At 46.4% G+C, this 25,110-nt stretch overlaps 1 protein-coding gene across 1 annotated transcript; it reads right to left on the bottom strand.

Annotated features, from left to right (window-relative positions):
- C4H17orf50 (chromosome 4 C17orf50 homolog) lies at positions 1-24,766 on the bottom strand. Its single transcript, XM_068279176.1, has 3 exons — positions 24,710-24,766; positions 6,310-6,488; positions 1-347 (listed from the first exon to the last, which is right to left on the bottom strand). The coding sequence occupies exons 2-3, from the start codon at positions 6,453-6,455 to the stop codon at positions 119-121; spliced, it is 375 nt and encodes a 124-aa protein (XP_068135277.1). The 5' UTR covers positions 6,456-6,488; positions 24,710-24,766; the 3' UTR covers positions 1-118.
- Positions 24,767-25,110: the final 344 nt, after the last annotated feature.

Here is a 25,110-nt window from a genome sequence, read left to right on the forward strand (position 1 = left end):
CATAGGTGTGGCTATCAGACAGTGCTATGGCTGCATATCCCACGCTATTATGTGTTGCTGAAGTCAGTGACAGTGTGCCTGGGCCCTTATGCTACTTCCTGCAGATACGTGGGCAGCATTATGTGCAGCCTCTATGATCGTAGTGATCCAGCAAGCTGTGCGCTACAAAGAGGGAGTCGGCATGCAGGGTGTCGCACTTCCTGCAGGTGATGATCTCACACTTGGCGCACATTTTCCTGGAATGTTGCAGCTGAGCACACTTGGCTTCTTCCTGGGTGGCTCTCTGCTCTCTGTGTCCGAGTCTGCGCATCGGCTTCTTCTTGTCTTCTACTGCGTGCGTCTTCACCCTGCAGGAATTCATATCACATGGGAAATCACTCATTCAATATACGGAATGAAGTAGAAAAGAAGACACACTTATGTCCAGGCCTTTTAGCAAATCAGAGGTAAATCTATTCCGCTAGCTTCAAAATGTATCAGCGCCATATAATGGCACCTGGCAAGCAGAAAAGATCTGCATAAAGCAGGGAACACACTTGTCTGTCATGTAAATAATGACAGACAAATAATGTAATTAAAGAGACACTGAAGCGAAAAAAAAATTATGATATAATGATTTGTATATGTAATACAGCTAATAAATAAAACATTAGGAACAGAGACATAAGTCTAATATTGTTTCCAGTACAGGAAGAGTTAAGAAACTCCAGTTGTTATCTATGCAAAAGAGCCATTGAGCTCCACGACTTTCAAAGTCGCAGAGAGCTATGTCTTCTGAAGCTTGTTATCTCAACTGTCAGTCACTGTACTTTATTTTTCTCTGCAGAGGACAGGTCAATAATTCACTGGCCTGCTCTGTAAAATCATTTAGAGTGCTGAGTAGTGTGTAAACTGCAAACATTAGAGAATGATGCAATGTTATTAAAAAAAAAACTATATAACTGAAAATAAAATTATGAGAATAATTTCTTTGCTACTAATGTTCTAGTAATTATCTGTACTACACATACAATTCGTTATATCATAATTTTTTTTTTTCACTTCAGTGTCTCTTTAATAGAGAAAATGCACACATCTTTTATGCATGAAAAAAATGCATACAAGTGACACTGTAACTAGCCCATTAATTAATATGTGTTCTCAGTTTAAATGCATTTTACTGTGCAGAAAACACGCACAAAGGGCTGGTTCACACTGCAAGAGCTTTTTAAACGCTAGTGATTTTAAAAGCTTTTGCGTATGCAATGCTATGGAACATGGGCGTAGGTATCACCCCTGCAAACTCTGCCATCGCAAGGAGGCCCAGAGGCTTTGGGGGCCCCTCCTCCTTCTCCCCAACTGCAAGTGCAGCCAATTAGCAAAGAAACCTCCCAATTCACTCACTGAAACCGTGTGCGGGAGTGTGTGTAATATTCTCCTGCTTCCAGATGCTGCGTCACAACAGAACACTCTCTGCTGCCATTCTCTGGCTTTCATTCCTGTGGGGTGCGGGGACAAAGGGGGCCCCATGCTAGCATTTTTGTAGGGGGAGCCTACTAAGTCTAGTGATGCCCCTGCTATGGAGGATCTATTCAAAATCACATTGCTCCAGTCCAGTGTGAACACTCACATAGGATTACATTGGCAAGAGCTTTTAAAATCACAAAGCGCTCAGAAAAGCGCCTGCAGTGTGCACCAGCCCAAAGACAATCGCAAATCGATAGCGTTTTGAATTAGCGTTTTGTATGCGATTTGCTGAGTGTTTTCCAGCAATTTTAGTAGTGATTTTAAAAAGTGTACGTTTTTTGCCAGCGATTGTGAGAGCGATTTGCAATTAGTGTTTTTAATTCTTATTGGTTCTTTCTAGTTAATTTAATTTTTGTTACAGTTTTCTGTCATTTAAAATGGCACACAAATCGCTATGTGCAGCAATTCAAGACCGACTTGCCAGCACTTCAATACTTTACATTGAAGTGCAAATGCTCCCAAAATGCTGCATGTACTTGCGATTGCGATTTTGCTAATCACAATCGCTACTGTGGAACTTGTTACATTTATTTACATTGGCAGAGCGTTTTGGTAAATCACTAACAATATAAAGCGCTCCCTAAACGCTCAAAAAAGTGCTCTAATGGGTTCCAGCCCTTAGGTGGGAAATGCAATACCAAAGTTAAATTCATCTGGAGGAAAGTTCATTTAGGCTGCTTCCACACAGGGATGTTACAGGCGCACAGCAATGTAACACAAGTGGGCTGTTCACACTGCCCACGTTGCGTTACATGTAACGCTGCATGTTGTAGTGAAAGAGCAGCATGCTGTGCGTTCTAGCGGCTTTAGCCGTGTTAGACTGTTTGCACATGCTCAGTGGGGGGCGGAGAGGAGGCGGGGAGATGCCGCTACAGTAGCACATGGCTACTTAATATGCACTGCACTGGCGGCCGCTGATTGGCCGGCGGGACCACGTGATGCGGAGTGTCTCTCTCCGCATCACGTGGTCCCGCCGGCCAATCAGCGCCACCCTGGGAGACCTCATGCGGATAGAGCCGCCTAACGCGGCTCACTCTACCGTCCTCTCCCGCACCACCATGCGTTGCGTTAGGGGCACGTTATGCGACCATACGTCTTGGTGTGTAAGTAGCCTTAGGGTTTAGGATTTTTTTTTGCTTAGGGATAATAAGTGACGTTCTTCATGAGGTAAGACAGGCAAAAGCGGGATGGAATAAAGGGTATATTCACATGTAAATTTTACTGGTGCATTTTGCAAACTACAAAAAGTACCTTTTGCGATGCATTATGCACACAGTGCGCCTGTTATACATTTTACCCTCCGATAGTGGCTACACCCCAAAGACAGTTTTCAATTAGGTATTAATTAAAAGGAACCTGATGAGAGAGACATATCGAGGCTGCTTCCATATTTATTTATTTTTAAACAATACCAGTTGCCTGGAGCTCATCTTGTCAGATTTTTTTGTCAGAAACATCTACAGTAATCTACATGCTTGTTCAGGGTGCTTGGCTAAAAGTGTTATGCTGGGCATACACGGTTAGATTTCTGTGCCGGATCGAGCCACTGGCTCGATCCCGGCACATTCCCGCTTGTCCCTGCAGGCGCCTTGATTGATCCTCACTTGTCCCCGTGGGCGCTCCTTATCTTCCGCTCGTTTTCTTCCCATTGTCCGCCCGTGGGTATCGAGAGGGGAATCGAGAGCCTCGCTGATCGGACCTGTCGGAAATTATCAATCGAGCCATCAGCGGCTCGATTGATAAGAAAAAAAATGCCGTGTATGCCCAGCATTAGAGGCAGAGTATCAGCAGGACAGCCAGGCAATGTGCATTGTTAAAAGAAAATAAATATGTCAGCCATGAAATTCATATCCCTCTCAACTTAGGTGAAACCTTCTGATCTGTCTCTCAGGACTGGAACCCACTAGAGCGATTTTTTGAGCATTTAGGGAGCGTGAGAAATCGCTAGCGATTTCCCTAAACGCTCTGCCAACGTAAATGGATGGTGCAAATTCCACAGAAGCGATTGCGATTAGCAAAATCGCAAACGCAAGACATGCAGCATTTTGTTAGCGTTTGCGCTTCAATGTAAAGTATATAATCCCTGGCGTAATTGCTCATCACAACTTGCACGGAGCAATTTTGCTAGCGCTTTAAAGTTAATGTACACTGTAACAAAATTAAAAATAATTGAAAGGACCAACCAATACCATCAAGGACTCTCCACATCTCTCCTGGTAATCTAGGGGACGGTTGCCATTTGGCGTAACCAGGGACGGCCGTTCCCCCCCCCCCCTCCCTTCCTGCCTCCTACTCCCTCTCTTCTTCTTCCACTGTCCTTCTCTCCTCTTCTCTTCTCTCGTCTTTTGAGCCTCTTCTCTCTGGACCAGGCGCAAACGCCTGCTTTGACCTTCCAGGGGACGAAAGACAACCTGCTGGTTTCCCCCCCTCTATGGAACAAATGTGACCTAGTTGTTCTGGTCTCCACCGCTACATCAAACCCCTAATAGCCCACCACTGCTCGGTGGGCCCCCATGTAGCTTATCCACCTACAGTCCAATCTGTGGACACCATGGAGGGTGCCGGTGATAGAGGCCTCAGCGCTGCTGGCACCCAACTGTAACTAAGCACCATTTAGACACTGCCACCCAGCGAGACAGTAAGCACTACTAGGCTAAAAATTATGACAAACGTCAGAGCCAGAGGCTGGACAAGGTCCTCCAGCACCCAAGGCTGAGACACCAAAGTGCGCCCCTCCATCCCTCCCACCCCAGCCTTCACACACTGATTGCTATTAGACTAAGAGGTGCCACAGGGCCCACAACCTCCCTAACACCTTAATCCCTAGTTATCTGGCTTGCAGTCACTGCTATGTATCCCCTTTTCTTATTTCTTTTTGCTTCAAACACAATTAGGAATGACAGCTGAATGAATTGTGCGCCCCCTCCTACAGTGCGCCCTGAGGCTGGAGCCTCTCCAGCCTATGCCTCGGCCCGGCCCTGGTCAGAGCCCACTGACACAGAGGTTCAGCCAACTTGTTCTCTAGTTAGACACTGTTTCGCATTTATGTTCTATCGTTTTATTGTGTACTTTATTGATATATTGTGAATGTCTTTATTGCGTGTACTAGTGCAATTACGCAGATGTTTATGCACTCCCTTACTCTCTCGACTGTACACACTTATTGCACTTAATAAAATATTTTTGTGAGAAAAAAAAATAATAATTGAAAGGACCAATCAGACTTTAAAACGCTAATCGCTAATCACTACACAACCGCTGGCAAATTGATTACACTTACTAAAATCGCTCCCTAAAACGCCCATGAAAGCACTTACAAACTGCTCATACAAAACGCTAGCGATTAGCGATAACGTTTTGTAGTGGGTTCCAGGCCTCATTGTATAAAGACTTTTATTACACCTGCATAAAGCAGCTGTTCAGTGATAACACACAGCATGACCCCCTCTTCCTGTCACCTTGCTTTAGTAAGGCCCCGTTCACACTGCACGCGTTTCCAGCCATGTTTTGGAAAAGCGTGCGGGAGGCCGACACGCACAACATCAGACAGTGCATAGAGTGCACTGTCTGATGTTCACACTGCATGCGTTCCTGACCTGTGCGGTCCGGGAACGCATGCTGCACGTATTTTTTGTAAAAACGCGTGGCTGTCCCATTCACTTTTAAGTGATGGGATCAGCCACACAATGCACACAGACGCGGATGGCATGCGTTCGCATGCGTTGCGTTCCACACGCATGGCCATCCGCGTTTGTGATGTGAACGAGGCCTAACTGGAGACAAGCAAAGACAGGACCCATAAGCTTGTGGGTACCTCACTGTAACATACGGTATGTTTTTAGAGACTTTTTTTTGTTCTCCTGTGAGCTTATAAGCAGCGTTCTGGGTGTGAGGAAACTTCCACCACAAGACCACATACTAATGTAATTTATGTTCCTGGCTGACATCCAGGATAGGTACCGGTATGTTTTTAGTGGCTCCAAATCTATATATGGAATTTGAGAATTATCACAAATTTCAGGTAATACAACAGTAGTAAGAGAGATGATATATTGAGTGTGCAGCAGAAAACTGGTAGTCACTGAGTCAGGCTGATAACCATCATATGACGAGCTCACCAGGCTGGGCAAATACACAGAGCAACATTCAAAGGGACCTGAGCTCAAAACTCACAGATCGCCAGTGGCTAACACAACATCCTAAAATAAACGGGATTGTTGGTGCCGCATACCCAACAGGCATGTGAATTAAGCCCCTCTGCCGGCATCAAGGCCAATCTCCTACAGCATACATGTCAAACTCCTGCCCGTGGGCCAAATCTGGCCCTCAGAGCCATTAAATTTGGCCCTCAAGTGGTTTCCCCTTTATGCATTATGTTTGGCCCACTCTAGACCACCAGGGAAGCTATATTGGAGGTGAAGCCCTAGAACACCAGGGAAGCCGAGTGGGAGAGGTAGAGGGAATACACTAAACATCAGGGAACTGTATAGGAGATGGTGGGGGTCTTTAGATACCAGGGAACTGTATAGGGAAGGGGGGACTACTAGACACCAGGGAACTGTATAAGGAAAGAAGATGGCCAGTAGACATTGAGGTTGGCCCGCAACTAGGCCCCAGTTTAAAATTTCGGCCCACTTTGCATTTGAGTTTGACACCCCTGTCCTGGAGGGTGGGATGTTGTGTTAGCAGCTGGTGATCTGTGAGTTCTGAGCCCAGCTCGTTTTAGACATATTTAGTGTGCCTGTGATAAAATGACCTTCATCACTAGTGTAACAGGTCCGGGTATATATTTGGTGTTCATACTTGGGAGTCTTCAGGGATCCACAGAGCACAGCCAGGGATACAATCTTCTTCCTAATGATGCGCTCCCTCTTCTTCCTGCTGCCCCTGTCCCCAGAGGTGGCCACTTCGTTCTCTTTGTTCCATGGCTTCTTATTCTGCCCACTCATGTCCCGATTCACAGACAGCTGCCTGGATCAGCCCTGGGATAAAAGAAGAGGAACTGGGATAATAGAAGAGAAATTCTCAAACAACAAAATACAATATACAAATTAATCAGTGTGGTGTGGCGAACCAGTCAAATAGAGGTGCAGGAATATATTATATATTTTTTCTAAGGAGGAGCGCAACATCTGTGTGAACATTTTTAACCAGTTCGCATTCAGTCGTTTTTCGCTTCATGCATCCGAACAATGTTCACCTCCCATTCATTAGCCTATAACTTTATTACTACTTATCACAATGAACTGATCTATATCTTGTTTTTTCCGCCACCAATTAGGCTTTCTTTGGGGGGTACATTTTACTAAGAGCCACTTTACTGTAAATGCATTTTAAAAGGAAGAATAAGAAGAAAACGGAAACAAATCATTATTTCTCACTTTTCGGCAATTATAGTTTTAAAATAATACATGCCTCCATAATTAAAACCCACGTATTGTTATTGCCCATTTGTCCCGTTTATTACACCATTTAAATTATGTCCCTATCACAATGTATGGCGACAATATTTTATTTGGAAATAAAGGTGCATTTTTTCCGTTTTGCATTCATCACTATTTACAAGCTTATAATAAAAAAAAAAAAGAAATATTTCATCTTTACATAGATATTTAAAAAGTTTAGACCCTTAGGTAAATATTTGTGTTTTTTTTTTTTTTTTAATTGTAATGTTTTTGTTTTTTTTTAATTAAACATTTTATGTGGGTATTTTTGGGAGGGTGGGATTGAAATTGTATTTTTTTTGTAAATATATGTGTATTTTTATTTTTATTTAACATTTAGATGTAGTTTACTTTTTGGCCACAAGATGGCAGCCATGAGTTGTTTACAGTGACGTCACTCTAAGCGTACCACGTACGCTTAGAGCGACATAGGAAGCAGAAAAAGCGTAGCTTCCGAGAGAAGCTGTCGCTTTTTCTGCGGGGGAGAGGAATCAGTGATCGGGCACCGTTGCCCGATTCACTGATTCACTGGCTAACAAACCGCCGGCCGGGAGCGCGCGTGCACGCGCGCGATCGGCCGCGTGGACGCGCAGGAGCGCACATGGCTTCCTGGACGTGAGTTTCACGTCCAGGAATGTCAAATAGTTATAATACAATGCGCCACTGAACGGAAATGGAGGAAAACTATACTTAACCAGGATTTCCTACAGTACAAGACTAACCTGCTGCAGGTACACACTGCCCTTGCTCATGCGAAGCAGGAATACTTTACCAAGCTCATCGGAACACAAGCTTCCAACCCCCGGCGTCTTTTTGCCACTTTCAACTCCCTGCTGAAACCCACCCCCCACCCTCCGTTTCCTCCCTCTCTGTAGTGATGAGCGAACAGTGTTCGCCACTGTTCGGGTTCTGCAGAACATCACCCTGTTCGGGTGATGTTCGAGTTCGGCCGAACACCATCAGGTGTTCGGCCAAACCGTTCGGCCACATGGCCGAACTAAGAGCGCATGGCCGAACGTTCCCCGAACGTTCGGCTAGCGCTGTGATTGGCCGAACGGGTCACGTGGTTCGGACCCGAACGCGCTCTGATTGGCCGAACGGTCACGTGGTTCGGGTAAATAAATACCCGAACCACGTCATATCTCCGCCATTTGTCTGTGGGTTTAGCTTTGGGTAGGCAGGCAGGGTAGTTCGCTCTCCAGCCACGCTAGCCAGGGTCCCCCCCAGTCTTGTGTGTCGCTGCTGGGAACAGTAGTACACCGCTCGCTCAGCCACACTATATATAGCATTGTTTACTGCCACTGTGTACCTCGCTCAGCCACACTATATATAGCATTCTGTTTACTGCCACTCTGTGTACACGGCTCAGCCAGACTATATAGCATTGTGTGTACTGCCACTGTGTACCTCGCTCAGCCACGCTATATATAGCATTGTGTTTACTGCCACTCTGTGTACACGGCTCAGCCAGACTATATAGCATTGTGTGTACTGCCACTGTGTACCTCGCTCAGCCACGCTATATATAGCATTGTGTTTACTGCCACTCTGTGTACACGGCTCAGCCAGACTATATAGCATTGTGTGTACTGCCACTCTGTGTACACGGCTCAGCCAGACTATATAGCATTGTGTGTACTGCCACTCTGTGTACACCGCTCAGCCAGACTATATAGCATTGTGTGTACTGCCACTCTGTGTACACGGCTCAGCCAGACTATATAGCATTGTGTGTACTGCCACTCTGTGTACACCGCTCAGCCAGACTATATAGCATTGTTTACTGCCACTCTGTGTACACGGCTCAGCCAGACTATATAGCATTGTTTACTGCCACTCTGTGTACACTGCTCAGCCAGACTATATAGCATTGTGTGTACTGCCACTCTGTGTACACCGCTCAGCCAGACTATATAGCATTGCGTACTCTGCCAGTCAGTGTGTATAATCCTGGGATCAGTAATACTCCACTCACCGCCAACCACTATATGAGCTCACCATGAGTTCCTCAGAGACCTCCGCTGTGAGCAGCACTCCCAACAACAGCAACAGCCAACGCCCCACGCAAGCTATAACATCCACCCCAGCAGCCAGTGGTCAGCAGCAGCCCTCCCCGGAGGAGAACGTTGTGTCCATCGGTCCGTCGCCAGAGCGATTAATGAGGGCTGCCATTGAGGAGATGATGGGGCCTGATGTGGAGGAGGAGGTCTGGCTCAGGCCAGCATCCCAAGTTAATGTTGAGGACGATGAGGGCTCTGTGTCTGGGGATGTTGGGGTGGCAGAGGTGGTGGGTGGGTCAGACTCAGTAGAAGAGTTGTATGATGAGGATGATGATCGTGACCATCTGTATGTGCCTCAGAGTCCGACCCCGGAAAACATGTTGTATCGTGTGTTTAGGTACTAAAATCTGCGTTCCCACTTCCCAGTACTGCCCGCAGTGCCCGGGTCCACGGATCCATATAATTTTTTGGGCAGCACTATCAAACTGTGGTACTATGAGTGAGTTGCCATGGTCCTTCTGTGCTGCCTGTCACACTCACCGTCTGTCTGCAGATGGATTGTTCAACACAGCTACGCCATCTGACATGTAGTCCTGGACCTTGACCATCTTCTCCAGGCGATTGGTGTTGGAGGACGTAGAACTGCCTGATTGCTGTTCTGTGGGCTGCAGCATGGGTGTCAGAAAATGTTCCCACTCCAAGGACACTGCCAATACCATTCCCTTTTCGGCACTAGCAGCAGCTTGTGTTCTTTGCTGCCCTCCTGGTCCTCCTGGGTTTGCTGAAGTCAGTCTGTCGGCGTACAACTGGCTAGAGAAGGAGGAGGATGTCAATCTCCTCTCTAAAGTCTCCATCCTCAAGGGCCTGCTGGAATTGTTCCATTTTTGACCTGTCTTACACTTTCTTCAATCAGTTTTTTAACATTGTGTTTGTATAAACTGGGTATAAACCCAGTAATTGGTGTTGTCCAGATTCCAGAATAATGAATAATAATGAATAGTGAATAATGCGCGGGCCGCGTTCAATGCAGTCTAGCATGAATTGAGCCATGTGTGCCAGAGAGTCCTGCCAGACTCCTCTGACTTCATGTTCTTGTGAGCGTTGTGATTGTTGTGATGCACCATATTCGTCACCAGCATCACTTTCTTCCTCTTCTGCTGTCCATTCCCGCTAAATTGTGGAAGTCCAACGTGCACCGCTCTGTCCCTCGGCAGTGGGGGCATCCAATTCCTGCTCCAACTCCAGCTGTTCCTCGTCCTGTTCTTTGTCATAGCTGGGACCAGCGTTTCCTGAGGCAGGTTGCCTGATGTTGGTATCATCACGCTGATCGTTTTCATCTTCAGAATCCCCCACTTGCATCATGCCAGCGGTTTCCATCTTCAACATTGATTTCTTCAGTAAACACAGCAGTGGTATTGTAATGCTGACTGTAGAGTTGTCACTGCTCAGTCACGCAACGTGGATTGCTCAAAATTTTGGAGGACTTGGAAGAGATCCAACATGGTGGCCCAATCAGATCCACAGAAGCTTGGTAGCTAGCTGCTGGAATGCGCCTCGGCACTGCGCAAAAGCGTGCTAGCATGTGCAGCGTAGAATTCCAGCGCGTAGGGAGGGACGTCACCCAGCGAGCGATGGTGCGCTAGATTAAAGCGCTCCTGAATCTCTTGGTGAGTCCTTCAGAAGCGGTACTGGACTTTTAACAATGTTTTTTTTTTTTTCCTTCAACAGAAGATCTGCCACGTTGGAGTGAGGAGGACGCAGCCGACCCCGACACCAAGCTGAACCCCGGCGAACTCCAAGCAGAGGATCTTCAGGAACCCTCAAGGCTTTGAGCAAGCTGAGGAGGATCAGCAGTCCCGACGAGACCTCTCCTCATATGCGACTGAGTGCAGTGGAGCTCCCCAGAACAACCTCTCAGTTGTCACTTTGTCACTGGTCACTTTGTCACTTTGTCATTTTGTCACTTGTCACTTTGTCACTTGTCACTTTGTCACTTGTCACTTTGTCATTTTGTCACTTGTCACTTGTCACTTTGTCATTTTGTCACTTTGTCATTTTGTCACTTTGTCACTGGTCACTTTGTCACTTTTCACTTGGTCACTTGTCACTTGGTCACTTGGTCACTTGTCCAGATGATCTCGGTACACCTCCTGCGATTCAAATTCCTGCACACATTGCTCTGGGATTTGGTTGTGATGAATGATGCATCTAACTGGCCACCGGAGGCAATTAAGGCCTTCAAAACATTGAAAGCAGCTTTCTGTTCCGCCCCCATTTTGCGTCATGTTGAGTTGTTGACGTCATGTTCATCCTCGGCCTCGCCTTGCATTTCAGTGCGAGGTGCATTTTCCACAGAAAAAGGTTGTGAATCCAGGCACAACATTTGTGGCTGTTCCATTGACCTTTCACAGGTAGAAGATTGTGGGGGTGGGAATAGCTCCTCCTGATAGCCCATTGTGTCCTGAAAACTACTCATTGCATTGCTTTGCGCACACATTTTTTTGTCCTCATGCAAGGCCTGAGTTGCACCTGAAAGCGTGGCCTTCTCCTCCTGCGCCTCCTCCTGTTCCATCACGTCTGCTGCTGCTGGGTTAGCGTTGACGCCCGGTCCCTGTTTATTGAACCTCTTATCTTTATTACATTTATGACTGCATGGCGGTAAAAAGCATGCTATCCGCACGCTTCTTGTCCTCATGCAAGGCCTGGGTTGTTGTGTCTCAAAAAGCATGGCCTTCTCCTCCTGCGCCTGCTCCTGTTCCATCACGTGTGCTGCTGCTGCTGGGTTAGCGTTACCGGTCCCTTTTCCTGGAACCTCTTCTCTGTATTACATTTATGACTGCATGGCGACAAAAAGCATGTTACCTGTGCAAAGAAACATGACATTTTCCACATTTAAAAGACAGTTTTTCCTTTGAAACTTTACAATCTATTTTCTCAAAAACTATAAGCCCTTTTTCAAATATTTTTTTTCCTCTTGTACCCACTCCCAAGGTGCACATACCCTGCTAATTTGGGGTATGTAGCATGTAAGGAAGCTTTACAAAGCACGAAAGTTCGGGTCCCCATTGACTTCCATTATGTTCGGAGTTCGGCGCGAACACCCGAACATCGCGGCGATGCTCGGCGAACGTTCGCGAACCCGAACATCTAGGTGTTCGCCCAACACTACCTCTCTGCCACAGATTTATCCACCCAATTCACCAACAGAATTGTCTCCATCCATCAGGAAATATCCAATCTTCAATCTTCACCTCCCATCCCCTCCCAACCAGCTCCTCCTCCACCCTAATCTCCCCTCACCTCCTTCACTCCTACTACCACCGAGGAAGTCAACCACCTACTGCAGACTTCTCATAGCACTTCTTTCCCCCTTGACCCCATCCCTTCTGATTTACTCCAGCCTCACTTCACGGAATTGGCCCCAGTCCTCACTACCCTGTTTAACCTCTCCCTATCCACAGGCACCTTCCCCTCAGACTTCAAGCAGGCCACTGTACTACCCCTGCTCAAGAAACCCTCCCTCGACCCCTCGCTACCCTCCAACTACTGCCCTATCTCCCTCCTCCCCTTTGCCTCAAAACTCCTTGAGCGTCTGGTTCACAAACGCCTGACCCAGTACCTCAATGCCAACTCACTGCTAGACCCACTGCAATCTGGATTTCGGCCTGCCCATTCAACTGAAACTGCTCTCTCCAAAGTGGTCAATGACCTTGCCTTAGCTAAAGCTGAAGGTAAATACTCCATTCTCCTCCTCCTTGACCTTTCAGCAGCTTTTGACACAGTAGATCACCCCCTACTCCTCCATTCCCTCCAGTCCATGGGCGTTCACGATCTCGCCCTGACCTGGCTTTCATCCTACCTCTCCAACTGCTCCTTCACGACCGCCTTCAATGAGTCCTCGTCCACCCCCAACCACCTCTCGGTGGGAGTCCCCCTAGGCTCGGTCCTTGGCCCCCTACTGTTCACCCTATACACATCCTCCATTGACAAGGTTATCTCCTCCATGGGTTTTAACTATCATCTGTATGCAGATGACACCCAAATCTACCTCCACACCCCTGACATATCCACCACTACCATGGACAAGGTCTCCTCCTGCCTATCAGCCATCTCCTCCTGGATGTCCACTAGGTTCCTGAAACTAAATCTAGACAAAACGGAACTTTTGATCTACCCACCCCGGCCATCCATGAACCTCTCAGATGTGCATGTCACTGTTAACCACACTACCATTCGCCCTACCTCTCAAGCCCGCTGTCTGGGTGTCACCCTGGACTCCGCACTCTCCTTCATTCCCCACATCCCAAATCTCACAAAGTCCTGCAACTTCCACCTTCGTAACATCTGTAAGATTCGCCCTTTCCTAACCTCTGCCACCACCAAACTCCTCATCCATGCCCTCATAATTTCCCGCCTTGACTACTGCAATGCCCTTCTGTCTGGTCTCCCTATGACCCGAATAGCTCCACTGCAGTCCATCATGAATGCGGCAGCCAGAATTATCCACTGCTCCCATCACTCCACCATGGCGGATCCCCTCCTTGAATCCCTCCACTGGCTTCCTATCCAGTCTAGAATCAGATTCAAGATACTGTGTCTGACCTACAAATCTGTCCACAAAACCTGTCCAACCTACATTTCCGATCTTACTCAGAGGTACACACCTAGCCGCTCACTCCGCTCTTCCAATGAACCTCACCTGACCGCCCCCCGCATCACCCAGTCCCATGCACGCCTCCAGGACTTCTCAAGAGCTGCTCCAATACTATGGAACTCCCTACCTCCACCCATTAGGGTAGCCCCCTCCTTCAACATCTTCAAGAAGGCCCTCAAAATTCACCTTTTCACTCTGGCCTACTACCCCTCACAAGTGCTCTAAACCCACAGCTGAACTCTGGTCCCCTACCTTTCGTGTCCTTACCTCTCCTTCTAGATTGTAAGCCTTTGGGCAGGGTCCTCCACTGTTTGTGTACTACCTGATCATGCACCTCCATTACTGTGCACCCATGCTATGCATCTGAGTGAACCTAACTTGCCTAATCTACATGCTCAATCCAATGACTAAGCATTACCTGGCACTCATACTGTGCCGTGTGATCTGGTTTTCTATTATTCCTGTATTGTCATTTTGCTGCATGTCACCCCTAAATATTGTCTGTAACCTAAACTAATGTCCAGCGCTGCGTAATATGTTGGCGCTTTATAAATACAATAAATAAATAAATGAATAATGAAGCGATATGAAGCTGCTAGATAAAGTTCACACGTTGGATTAAACTTGCCTGAGGCGCCTGGTAAGGACAGCCTAAGCCGAGAATGTAGCATGTGTACAGGATCTAGCATGGTGGACCTTTAGTTATGTCCAAAGCCCAATGGAACCCAAGTGCATTGTTTTGCTACTCACTGCCTCCCTACTCCACAGCTATAAATCTTCAAGATCCGCACCATCAAAAATCCAATTTTATTAATGTATCAAAGTCCTAAAAACATGATAAAATAGCATGGGTACATGGCAGATGACGCACAGGCGTTTCGGACCGTTACAGTCCTTTCTTAAATCATCATAGACCCACACTGGATGATTTGAGAAAGGACTGTAACGGTCCGAAACGCCTGTGCGTCATCTGCCATGTACCCATGCTATTTTATCATGTTTTTAGGACTTTGATACATTAATAAAATTGTATTTTTGATGGTGCGGATCTTGAAGATTTATGGATTGATACTCGGTGCTCCAGAGTGGATCCTAGCACATCACACTGTTACCATTGGTGCAGCAACAATTTTGTTCAGATTCCTTTCCCATAGCAACAGAATTGTTGCCAGGTTGTAGGCTAGTGGTGTGTCTGTACTGCACTGAACTATTGCACAAGGGATTGAGTTCTAAGCCCTTACAGACTTCCTGCCCATATGCAATTCACGTTTTCTCCTGAGTTTTCTCCTAGGTGATATTTTCAGACCTTATTATAAAATGCCTTTTAAACCATCAGCAAGCAAGAAAGTACACAAAATAAGTTTGACAGTACTTTTTCACCAACTTTTAGGTACTTTTTCAGTTTTAAAATTCTTAAAAGTTATTTTAAAGAGAATATAAAAATTATCTCCTAGGTCCTAGGAGATAACTCAGGAGAAAAAGTGAATTGCATATGGGCCTCAGTCTCTTAGAAAATCCTCTGTAAGTCTTGTATCATCTTCTGATTAGATTCATTTTTAATCTTAACAAAAAATGCTTTAATTGTTTAAAGTAATTTTGAATATCTTGATGACATCATTACTCTAGTCCCAACTGTGCTAACCTAGAAACCAGGCAACTAGGAAGGATTAATGTTGCCTCCTGCACCAACTACCCAGTGGATACCAGACTAAACATTATGTTATGCCCAGTGGTGGCTGCCAATACCCAGCTGACAAAACTTAAAGGCAACCTAAACTGAGAGGGAAATGGATGTTTCCTTTTAAACAATACCAGTTGCCTGGCAGTCCGGCTGGTCTCTTTGGCTGCAGTAGTAGCTGAATGACACACCTGAAACAAGCATGCAGCTAATCCAGCCTGACTTCAGTCAGAGCGCCTGATCTGCATGCTTGTTGAGGGGCTGTGGCTGAAAGTATTAGAGACACAGGATCAGCAGGAGAGTCAGGCAACTGTATTATTTTAAAAGGAAAAAGCCATATCCTTCTCAGTTTAGGTTCCCTTTAAAGGTAATCCAAGGTGACAGACCTTTGGAGGCTGACATATTAATTTACTTGTAAACAATGCACATTGCCTAGCTGTCCTGCTGAACCACTGCCTCTAAAATCGCACAGGGTGCATTTCTCTGTTTTTTTTTTGTCCTGTGTAAGAGTTCAGGTCCACTTTAAAAATAAATAAATATGGCAGCCTCTATATTTCTCTCACCTTGGGTTACTTTGAATGTTTCTGACACCAGAAAGAGCAAAATTGCATTAACATCTGTTGTCATCTCAATACAGGAAGTGCAAACATATAGATTGGTTCAGTAACGTATGCAGGAAAATATAAAGGTATAGCAATATCATTTGTATAATGTTTCCTTTTCTTTAGCCGTTGGCCAGGAAACTGTGCAAATTACAATTTGATGTCATCCGCTATAATTGTGCAGATGACACTTTTTTTTTATTTTTATTTAGAGAGTACTGAAACACACTAATCGCCAGACCCTGAATATTTTGATATAACACAATATTTAAGGAGATGAATGTGTTTGAGTTCCCTCTAAATAAAAATGGAAAATATATTTTTTATTACCATTTTGGGTTTATACAGCGCCAGTATCTTCCATGGCACTTATAACAAAAAATCTTCACAAAAGTAAAGAAAGTAGCTCCGCTTATGTGCTTCATTCACACAGCCTGAAGTCTAAATTATTTTAATTCACAGTATTAACCATTTTTTTTATTATTGCAAATTTTCTTTATGGTATTTTCCAAATTTGCATTTTTTTTCTTTTTTGTTAAAACCTTTCTTTTTTTTTTTTTATTCCAAACGCTGACGGCATTGAACTGTCTCTACTGTAACTCCCTCGGACCACAGAGACACGCAGAGCCAAAGTGACAGCGGGCAAGTGTTTACAAACATTGCCTTGTAGTGTGACTGGCAGTCAGTCAGACAGCAGCCACCCTGATTGGGTCTTGGCAGAATCCCCTGGCACTTGGACCAGGCTGGGATTTACTTCACAGGAGACTATAGGCACAGATGTCCTGGCACCTTAGATTTCGCCCTCCATGAAACTACAAACCCCCACCAAACTGCACAGCAAGTGTGAGGCTGCCACAGCTGTCACTTGTATCTTACTTCCCTTGCCCATCATAGGTAGCTACAGGTGGCCCTTAATATTAGGTAGCCAGAAGTACCCTCAATATTAAGTATCTAGAGCTGCCCCCAAGTATTAGGTAGCTAGAGGAACCTCAGTATAAAGTGGTTCGAGGTGCCCCTGACTGAAAGGAGATCTCATCAGTGGAATGCCGAGGTGAGTAACCTGTCATTTACACTCTCATTATGACTTTGCATAGGGAAGGAGGCGCTCGGGGAGGGTAGTGAGCCGCCTTTCCATCGTCAGACGCCTGTAGGCACGTGCCTACAGTGCCTTATGATAAATCCGGCCCTGACTTGGACTGCTGGCAGAGCGTACTATATGCATGTGCCCAGGGCCGCACCTGGGCGGGTGCTGCGGGTGCATTGCACCCAGGCGCCTGTCTCTGACAGGCGCCGCCCGGCCGCCGCTCACCCTCTCAGGCCGCCGCTCCCTCCCTCCCTCTAGCCGCTGCTCCCTCCCTCCCTCTAGCCGCGTCACTCAGACCTTGAACAGACGGCGACCAATCGTGCGGGGCTAGGACCTAGCACTCCGCACTGATATGCGGAAGTGACATCACTTCCGCATATAGAGCAGGTGCGTCCGGTGCCCGCTCGTACTACTGGTCGGGTCGCCGCTGATCCTGAGGTCTGACACTGCAAGGTAAGGGGGTGCGGCGGCAGCTAGAGGGGGGGGGGGGCTCCCTGTCACTCACTGCCTAAAGGGGCTCCCTGTCAGTCACTACCTAAAGGGGCTCCCTGTCAGTCACTGCCTAAAGGGGTCCCTGTCACTCACTGCCTAAAGGGCTCCCTGTCACTCACTGCCTAAAGGGGCTCCCTGTCACTCACTGCCTAAAGGGGCTCCCTGTCACTCACTGCCTAAAGGGGCTCCCTGTCACTCACTGCCTAAAGGGGTCCCTGTCACTCACTGCCTAAAGGGGTCCCTGTCACTCACTGCCTAAAGGGGTTCCTGTCACTCACTGCCCAAAGGGGTCCATGTCACTCACTACCTAAAGGGGTCCCTGTCACTCACTGCCTAAAGGGCTCCCTGTCACTCACTGCCTAAAGGGCTCCCTGTCACTCACTGCCTAAAGGGGCTCCCTGTCACTCACTGCCTAAAGGGGTTCCTGTCACTCACTGCCTAAAGGGGTCCATGTCACTCACTACCTAAAGGGGTCCCTGTCACTCACTGCCTAAAGGGCTCCCTGTCACTCACTGCCTAAAGGGCTCCCTGTCACTCACTGCCTAAAGGGCTCCCTGTCACTCACTGCCTAAAGGGGCTCCCTGTCACTCACTGCCTAAAGGGGTCCCTTTCACTCACTGCCTAAAGGGGTCCCTGTCACTCACTGCCTAAAGGGGTCCCTGTCACTCACTGCCTAAAGAGGTCCCTGTCACTCACTGCCTAAAGGGGTCCCTGTCACTCACTACCTAAAGGGGCTCCCTGCCACTCACTGCCTAAAGGGGCTCCCTGCCACTCACTGCCTAAAGGGGTCCCTGTCACTCACTACCTAAAGGGGTCCCTGTCACTCACTGCCTAAAGGGGCCCCCTGTCACTCACTGCCTAAAGGGGCTCCCTGTCACTCACTGCCTAAAGGGGTCCCTGTCACTCACTGCCTAAAGGGGCTCCCTGTCACTCACTGCCTAAAGGGCTCCCTGTCACTCACTGCCTAAAGGGCTCCCTGTCACTCACTGCCTAAAGGGCTCCCTGTCACTCACTGCCCAAAGGGGCTCCCTGTCACTCACTGCCCAAAGGGGCTCCCTGTCACTCACTGCCCAAAGGGGCTCCCTGTCACTCACTGCCTAAAGGGGCTCCCTGTCACTCACTGCCTAAAGGGGCTCCCTGTCACTCACTGCCTAAAGGGGCTCCCTGTCACTCACTGCCTAAAGGGGCTCCCTGTCACTCACTGCCTAAAGGGCTCCCTGTCACTCACTGCCTAAAGGGGCTCCCTGTCACTCACTGCCTAAAGGGGTCCCTGTCACTCACTGCCTAAAGGGGTCCCTGTCACTCACTACCTAAAGGGGGTCCAGGCTGGCTACATATACTGGGGACACTGGCTGTTTGTCATTATGTGCATTTACTGGTGAAAAGCTGTCTCTTATTATGTGCATTTGCTGGTGAAAAGCTGTCTCTTATTATGTGCATTTACTGGTGAAAAGCGGGTGCATTTACTTCTGAAAAGCGGTTTCTTATTATGTGCATTTACTGGTGAAAAGCGGTTTCTTATGTGCATTTACTGGTGAAAAGCGGTCTCTTATGTGCATCTACTGGTGAAAAGCGGTCTCTTATTATGTGCATTTACTGGTGAAAAGCGGGTGCATTTACTTGTGAAAAGCGGTTTCTTATTATGTGCATTTACTGGTGAAAAGCAATTCTTATGTGCATTTACTGGTGAAAAGCGGTCTCTTATTATATGCATCTACTGGTGAAAATCGGTCTCTTATTATATGCATCTACTGGTGAAAAGCGGTCTCTTATTATGTGCATTTACTGGGGAACAGCTGTCTCTCATTATGTGCATTTACTGATGAAAGGCTGTCTGTCATTACGTGCATTTACTGGTGAAACGCTGTCTCTTATGTGCATTTAGTGGGAAAATTTTGTCAGTAAATCTTTAGGTATTTGTCAGTAAAAAATAACATGAAAGTTTGGCAACACTGGCAGGCTGCGCGGCGCAACGGGAAGGATACAGACAGCCCACCTCACACTTGGGCTTGGTGGGGGGAGGAGCCGACGACAGCGAGCGAGAGTAGGGTGGCCACAGGCAGCCATAAATACGCAGTGTGTGACTGCGTCTCACTCGCAGAGCCTCTCAGCCTGAGTCAGTCCAGAGCCTAGCAGACTCACAGGCAGCCAAAGCCAGCCAGGAGCAAGCCCATGGTAGGAATGGGGTATCACATGCATGCGTAAAGAGGTGGAAGGTGTGGGTGTGATTAGGCAGGACATGGGTGTGGTTATGTGGTTAGGCGCGGTTAATTTAACCACTCCCATAGGCGCCAGAGAAAATCTTGCACCCAGGTGCCAGGCACCACAGGCTCACCCCTGCATGTGCCTGCTAGCTGGAGATGTTACTGTACTATTCACCTGCTGTCACATATTTGTGGTCGGTCCTATGTTGCAGGCGTGCTGGGATTCTGCTGGACAACTGGCATTGAAACAGGAGTGATAGTAATATGTTCTTGGAGAGTGATTGAGCTGTGAGTAGGTTGACCTAATTTCTAGCAACATACAATCACAATGGGACAGTATTCTCTAACGTACTGATAGATTTTCCTCACTGAGAATCTGTTTATCTAACAGATGTCAGCTCATACCATAGACAGATCTTCGTCTGAGGTAGCTGGAAATGGCCAGATCAGACAAATACAATACAGATAGTGCCCCTGGCCTGCATGTTGAGGGTGCCAGTCAGCCTACAGGATGGGTGAACGCAATCCCAAAGCGCAGCATGCAGCATTCATTGAGCGATCCCAGAACAATTGCATTCAATGGCTGCAGGGCCAAGTCGTGATCACTACCGGAATCATATTTAAAATCACAAGGATTCTGCAATTAACAAATCAAACAGTGGGCCCGGACCTAAAAGATAGAATGGTGATTTTTGCAGCAGAAATGGACACAAAGGTGACACTACCCAACCTCACCAGTTTCATGTCTGCAAGCATTTGTAGGAAAGCTAGGAAAGATTATTATCCAGGAAAAAAATAATTGCTAATATGTTCATAACAACAAAAAAGCACAAATCTCAATGTTTGCAGCACAAATGAGCACAAACATAGCAACTTCATAGAGCTTTGGTTTTATACTCCTGTAAACCAATGATCTAGGCAGATAATTATCTTCAAAGACCTATGACTATCTCTCTATGGGCCTGATTCACAAAGCGGTGCTAACAGTTAGCACGCTAGTGAAAAGCCCTTTATCATGCCTAAACTCTGTTTAGGCATGATAAGTTTAAGGGCTCGATTCACAAAGCGGTGCTAACCCAGTTAGAGACTTTAGGCATGATAACCATTGCACCACTCTGGTGAAAAGCCAGTTTAGGTGTGATAAGTTTAGGCATGATAAGTTTAGGTGTGATAAGTTTAGGCATGCTAAGTTTAGATAAGTTTAGATCACTTGCAAAGTCCCGCACGCAAAGCAGCGCCATTAAACTTTATACGAAGTGCACCAGTCTTTGCTAGCGTAAAACTTTTGATCAGCTGTGCACTGCGGTGCTAACGCAGTTGGCGCTTAAACTTATCACACCTAAACTTATCACACCTAAACTTATCATGCCTAAACTTATCACACCTAAACTTATCACACCTAAACTTATCATGCCTAAACTGAGTTTAGGCATGATAAAGGGCTTTTCACCAGGGTGCTAACTGTTAGCACCGCTTTGTAAATCAGGCCCTAGGGGCTCGATTCACAAAGCGGTGCTAACCCAGTTAGAGACTTTAGGCATGATAACCATTGCACCACGCTGGTGAAAAGCCAGTTTAGGCGTGATAAGTTTAGGCGTGATAAGTTTAGGCATGATAAGTTTAGGCATGCTAAGTTTAGATAAGTTTTGATCACGCACAAAGTCGTGCATGCAAAGCAGCGCCATTAAACTCTATGCGAAGTGCACCAAACTTTGCTAGCGCAAAACTTTTGATCAGCTGTGCACTGCGGTGCTAACCCAGTTGGTGCTTAAACTTATCACGCCTAAACTTATCACACCTAAACTTATCATGCCTAAACTTATCACACCTAAACTTATCACACCTAAACTTATCATGCCTAAACTGAGTTTAGGCGTGATAAATGGCTTTTCACCAGCGTGCTAACTGTTAGCACCGCTATGTGAATCAGGCCCCAGGTGTGATAAGTTTAGGTGTGATAAGTTTTTAGGCGTGATAAGTTTAAGCACCAACTGGGTTAGCACCGCAGTGCACAGCTGGTCAAAAGTTTTGCGCTAGCAAAGTCTGGTGCACTTTGCATAGAGTTTAATGGCGCTGCTTTGCGTGCGGGACTTTGCGCGCGATCTAAACTTATCTAAACTTATCTAAACTTATCATGCCTAAACTGAGTTTAGGCATGATAAAAATGGTTATCACGCCTAAAGTCTTTAACTGGGTTATCACCGCTTTGTGAATCGAGCCCGATGTATCTATCTATCTATCTATCTATCTATCTATCTATCTATCTATCTACTGTATCTAGATGTCTGCCTATTAAAAATTAAGATTGGATCTTATATTCTATTTCTACAAAAAAATATCATTGCATTAAATGATATATGTTTGTTTTACAACTTTTAACAATCTTAGATTTTGTCTAATTAAATGTGCCAGTTTCGCTTCACTAATTTGTGAAATTCTTCTGACCTATTGGAGGTTTGACAAAAATTTCTGAAAAACTCCCAGCATCAACTTCATCCCTAGTCAAAATATTATTCCTGCATGTTTTTAATCGTATGGTAAGTACTACTGGGAATGCTGCTGACTTTGTAAATTGGGGATAATTTTCGGTGGAGGGCTTACATTGCAATCTTTCTAAAAAATCATGCTAGGGTTTATTTTTTGGTTAGGTCTTATCTTCAGAGTCACACTCTTTTTTTCTTTTCTTTCTCTCTCTCTCTCTCTCTCTCTCTCTCTCTCTCTCTCTCTCTCTCTCTTTCTTTATTTCTTTCTCTTTGCATTTGAATAACGTTATCTAGCAGCATTGTTTTTTCTATTTTCAGTCTTGTTATTCTGCAGTCTGTTACATAATGTTCTTATGCGCACTAGCAAAAATAATTTTACATAACATGTAGGACAGATTGATGGCCACAGTGGTGTAACTCATAATCAGCGCTATTCTCTGATTGTTCTTACTGATCAATGCTGAAATCTGACTTGCTGTTAGTATAAAGCTTGCTACACAAATGGTTGCTATGCATCTTTGCATTGTGTATCTTAACCTACTGTAGTCTAATTTAACTGAGAACTGACTCTGTCAACAAGACTGTTCTGTATGATTCATGACTCATTTTTCTACGTGACAGTTGTAATTAAAACCCCAAAAGGGAGAGTGGAGTCCACATTTGATTACCATGGTTGGCAACTTGGCATACGGCCCTATGTAAATCGGCTTTTCATTACCTTCTTAAATAGTGGAATAAGTATACTGATATTTTACTATCCCTCACTATAACCCTGTACTCATACTGACCCTCCCCTATCTGCGCTAAATACTAATCCCCCCCACCTACTCCTAACACTAACCCCCCCTCCCCCCCGATCTATGTCCACCACTAACCTCCTCCCACCTACTCCTAAAACTAACCTCCCCCCACCTACTCCTAACATTAACCTCCCCACCTACTCTTAACACGAACCTCCTCCCACCTACTCCTAAAACTAACCTCCCCCACCTACTATTAACACTAACCTCCTCCCACCTACGCCTAACACTAACCTCCCCCCACCTACTCCTAACACTAACCTCCCCCATCTACTCCTAACCCCAACCTCCCCCCACCTACTCCTAACCCCAACCTCACCCCACCTACTTCTAACACTAACCTCCCCCTCACCTACTCCTAACCCCAACCTCCCCCCACCTACTCCTAACCCCAACCTCCTCCCACCTACTCCTAACACTAACCTCCTCCCACCTACTCCTAACACTAACCTCCTCCCACCTACGCCTAACACTAACCTCCCCCCACCTACTCCTAACACTAACCTCCCCCCATCTACTCCTAACCCCAACCTCCCCCCACCTACTCCTAACCCGAACCTCACCCTACCTACTTCTAACACTAACCTCCCCTCACCTACTCCTAACCCCAACCTCCCCACACCTACTCCTAACACTAAACTCCTCCAATCTACTCCTAACACTAACCTCCCCCCATCGACTCCTAACACTAACCTTCCCTCACCTACTCCTAACCCTAACCTCCCCCACCTACTCCTAACACTAAACTCCTCCAATCTACTCCTAACACTAACCTCCCTCCACCTACTCCTAACACTAACCTCCCCCCACCTACTCCTAACACTAACCTCCCCCACCTACTAATAACCCCAACCTTCCCCCACCTACTTCTAACACTAACCTCCCCCCCACCTACTCCTAACCGGAACCTTCCTCCACCTACTCCTAACACTAAACCCCTCCAATCTACTCCTAACACTAACCCCCTCACGCCTACTCCCAACACTAACCTCTCCCCACCTACTCCCAAAACTAGCCTTCCACCACCTACTCCTAACCCCAACCTCCCTCCACCTACTCCTAACACGAAACTCCCCCATCTACAATAACACTAACCATTCCCTATCTATGCCTAGCCCCCGCAGCTAATGTAACTGAACCTCTGGTAACAATTGCTGCAATGCCACCAACAGCCATCCCTAGCCAATGTCACCACCGCAATCCCACCGGAGTTTGACTACAATAGCCATACAAAAAACCTCCCTGTTCGCTCAAAAAAATCCCTGCTACCTCCTCCTGCCATGCAGAGTAGCGAGTAGCGGCAATTTTTTCCTGCTTCCAGATGTTGCTTCACAGCAGAACACTCCCAGCTGTTCGCCGACCCCCGATCACATGACCCTCATGGGGTTTGGGGACCAAGGGGGCCCCATGCTATCATTTTTGTAGGGGGCCTCTATTAAGTATAGTTACGCCCCTGTCCATACCAACACTAATAACACTTTATACATAAAAGGATTCCCTGGTTAATCAACCCCACTGCAGGCAAAGCGAATAAAAAATACAGTACGTAAATAAGTCTTTTTTGCTTTGATCTTGCATGAGATAATGACATGCCTTGGTCTCACCCTCTTGCTACTATGACATGACTTGAGTTTTGAACTTCACAAATGAAGACCAACAAGTCACTGAAAAGCTGATGCCAGTAAGGTAGTTAGTAGTTACAAATCACCAGCAAATACTCACTATGTAATACCAAAGTCTCATGCGTTGCCCTTGCACCAACCTGTTCACCTGGTTCAGTAGTCCTCAGATAAACCGCTGAGCCGTGACCGACAGCTCTTCGCAGGTTCTCCAGTATGAGGAGTGGAGTTCCTGTGTGCTCTTATTAGATGTTCTCTTTGGACCCCTCCGCCTACTCCACACACCGATCTGTCTTCATTTCCTCAATGTGATGTTCTCTTTCAGATATAATTGTCCTTCAGCTTTCTTTAACCAGATTACCCAGGCAAGTAAGAATGTGTAATTCACTAATTGTATCTGGCCTAGGATGGACTCCTCTTCATCACAGACTCCAGCTAATTCTCTCTCTTGTGTTCTTCTGAACGCAATTTATTAGCTTTAATATCATTGTCTCCAGTGTTTTTGTTTTGTAAAACAAACAAGAGGGCATCGCCAAGGACAACA

Source organism: Hyperolius riggenbachi, chromosome 4, assembly GCF_040937935.1.
Source record: "Hyperolius riggenbachi isolate aHypRig1 chromosome 4, aHypRig1.pri, whole genome shotgun sequence".
Taxonomy (NCBI): Eukaryota; Metazoa; Chordata; class Amphibia; order Anura; family Hyperoliidae; genus Hyperolius; species Hyperolius riggenbachi.

Bases quoted from the DNA above. Each gene is read 5' to 3' on its own strand.
- C4H17orf50 (XM_068279176.1), bottom strand. From the start codon at position 6,455: ATGAGTGGGCAGAATAAGAAGCCATGGAACAAAGAGAACGAAGTGGCC. The intron at 348-6,309 runs GTATGAACACCA...GAATTCCTGCAG, and splicing joins GGATCCCTGAAGACTCCCAA to GGTGAAGACGCACGCAGTAG.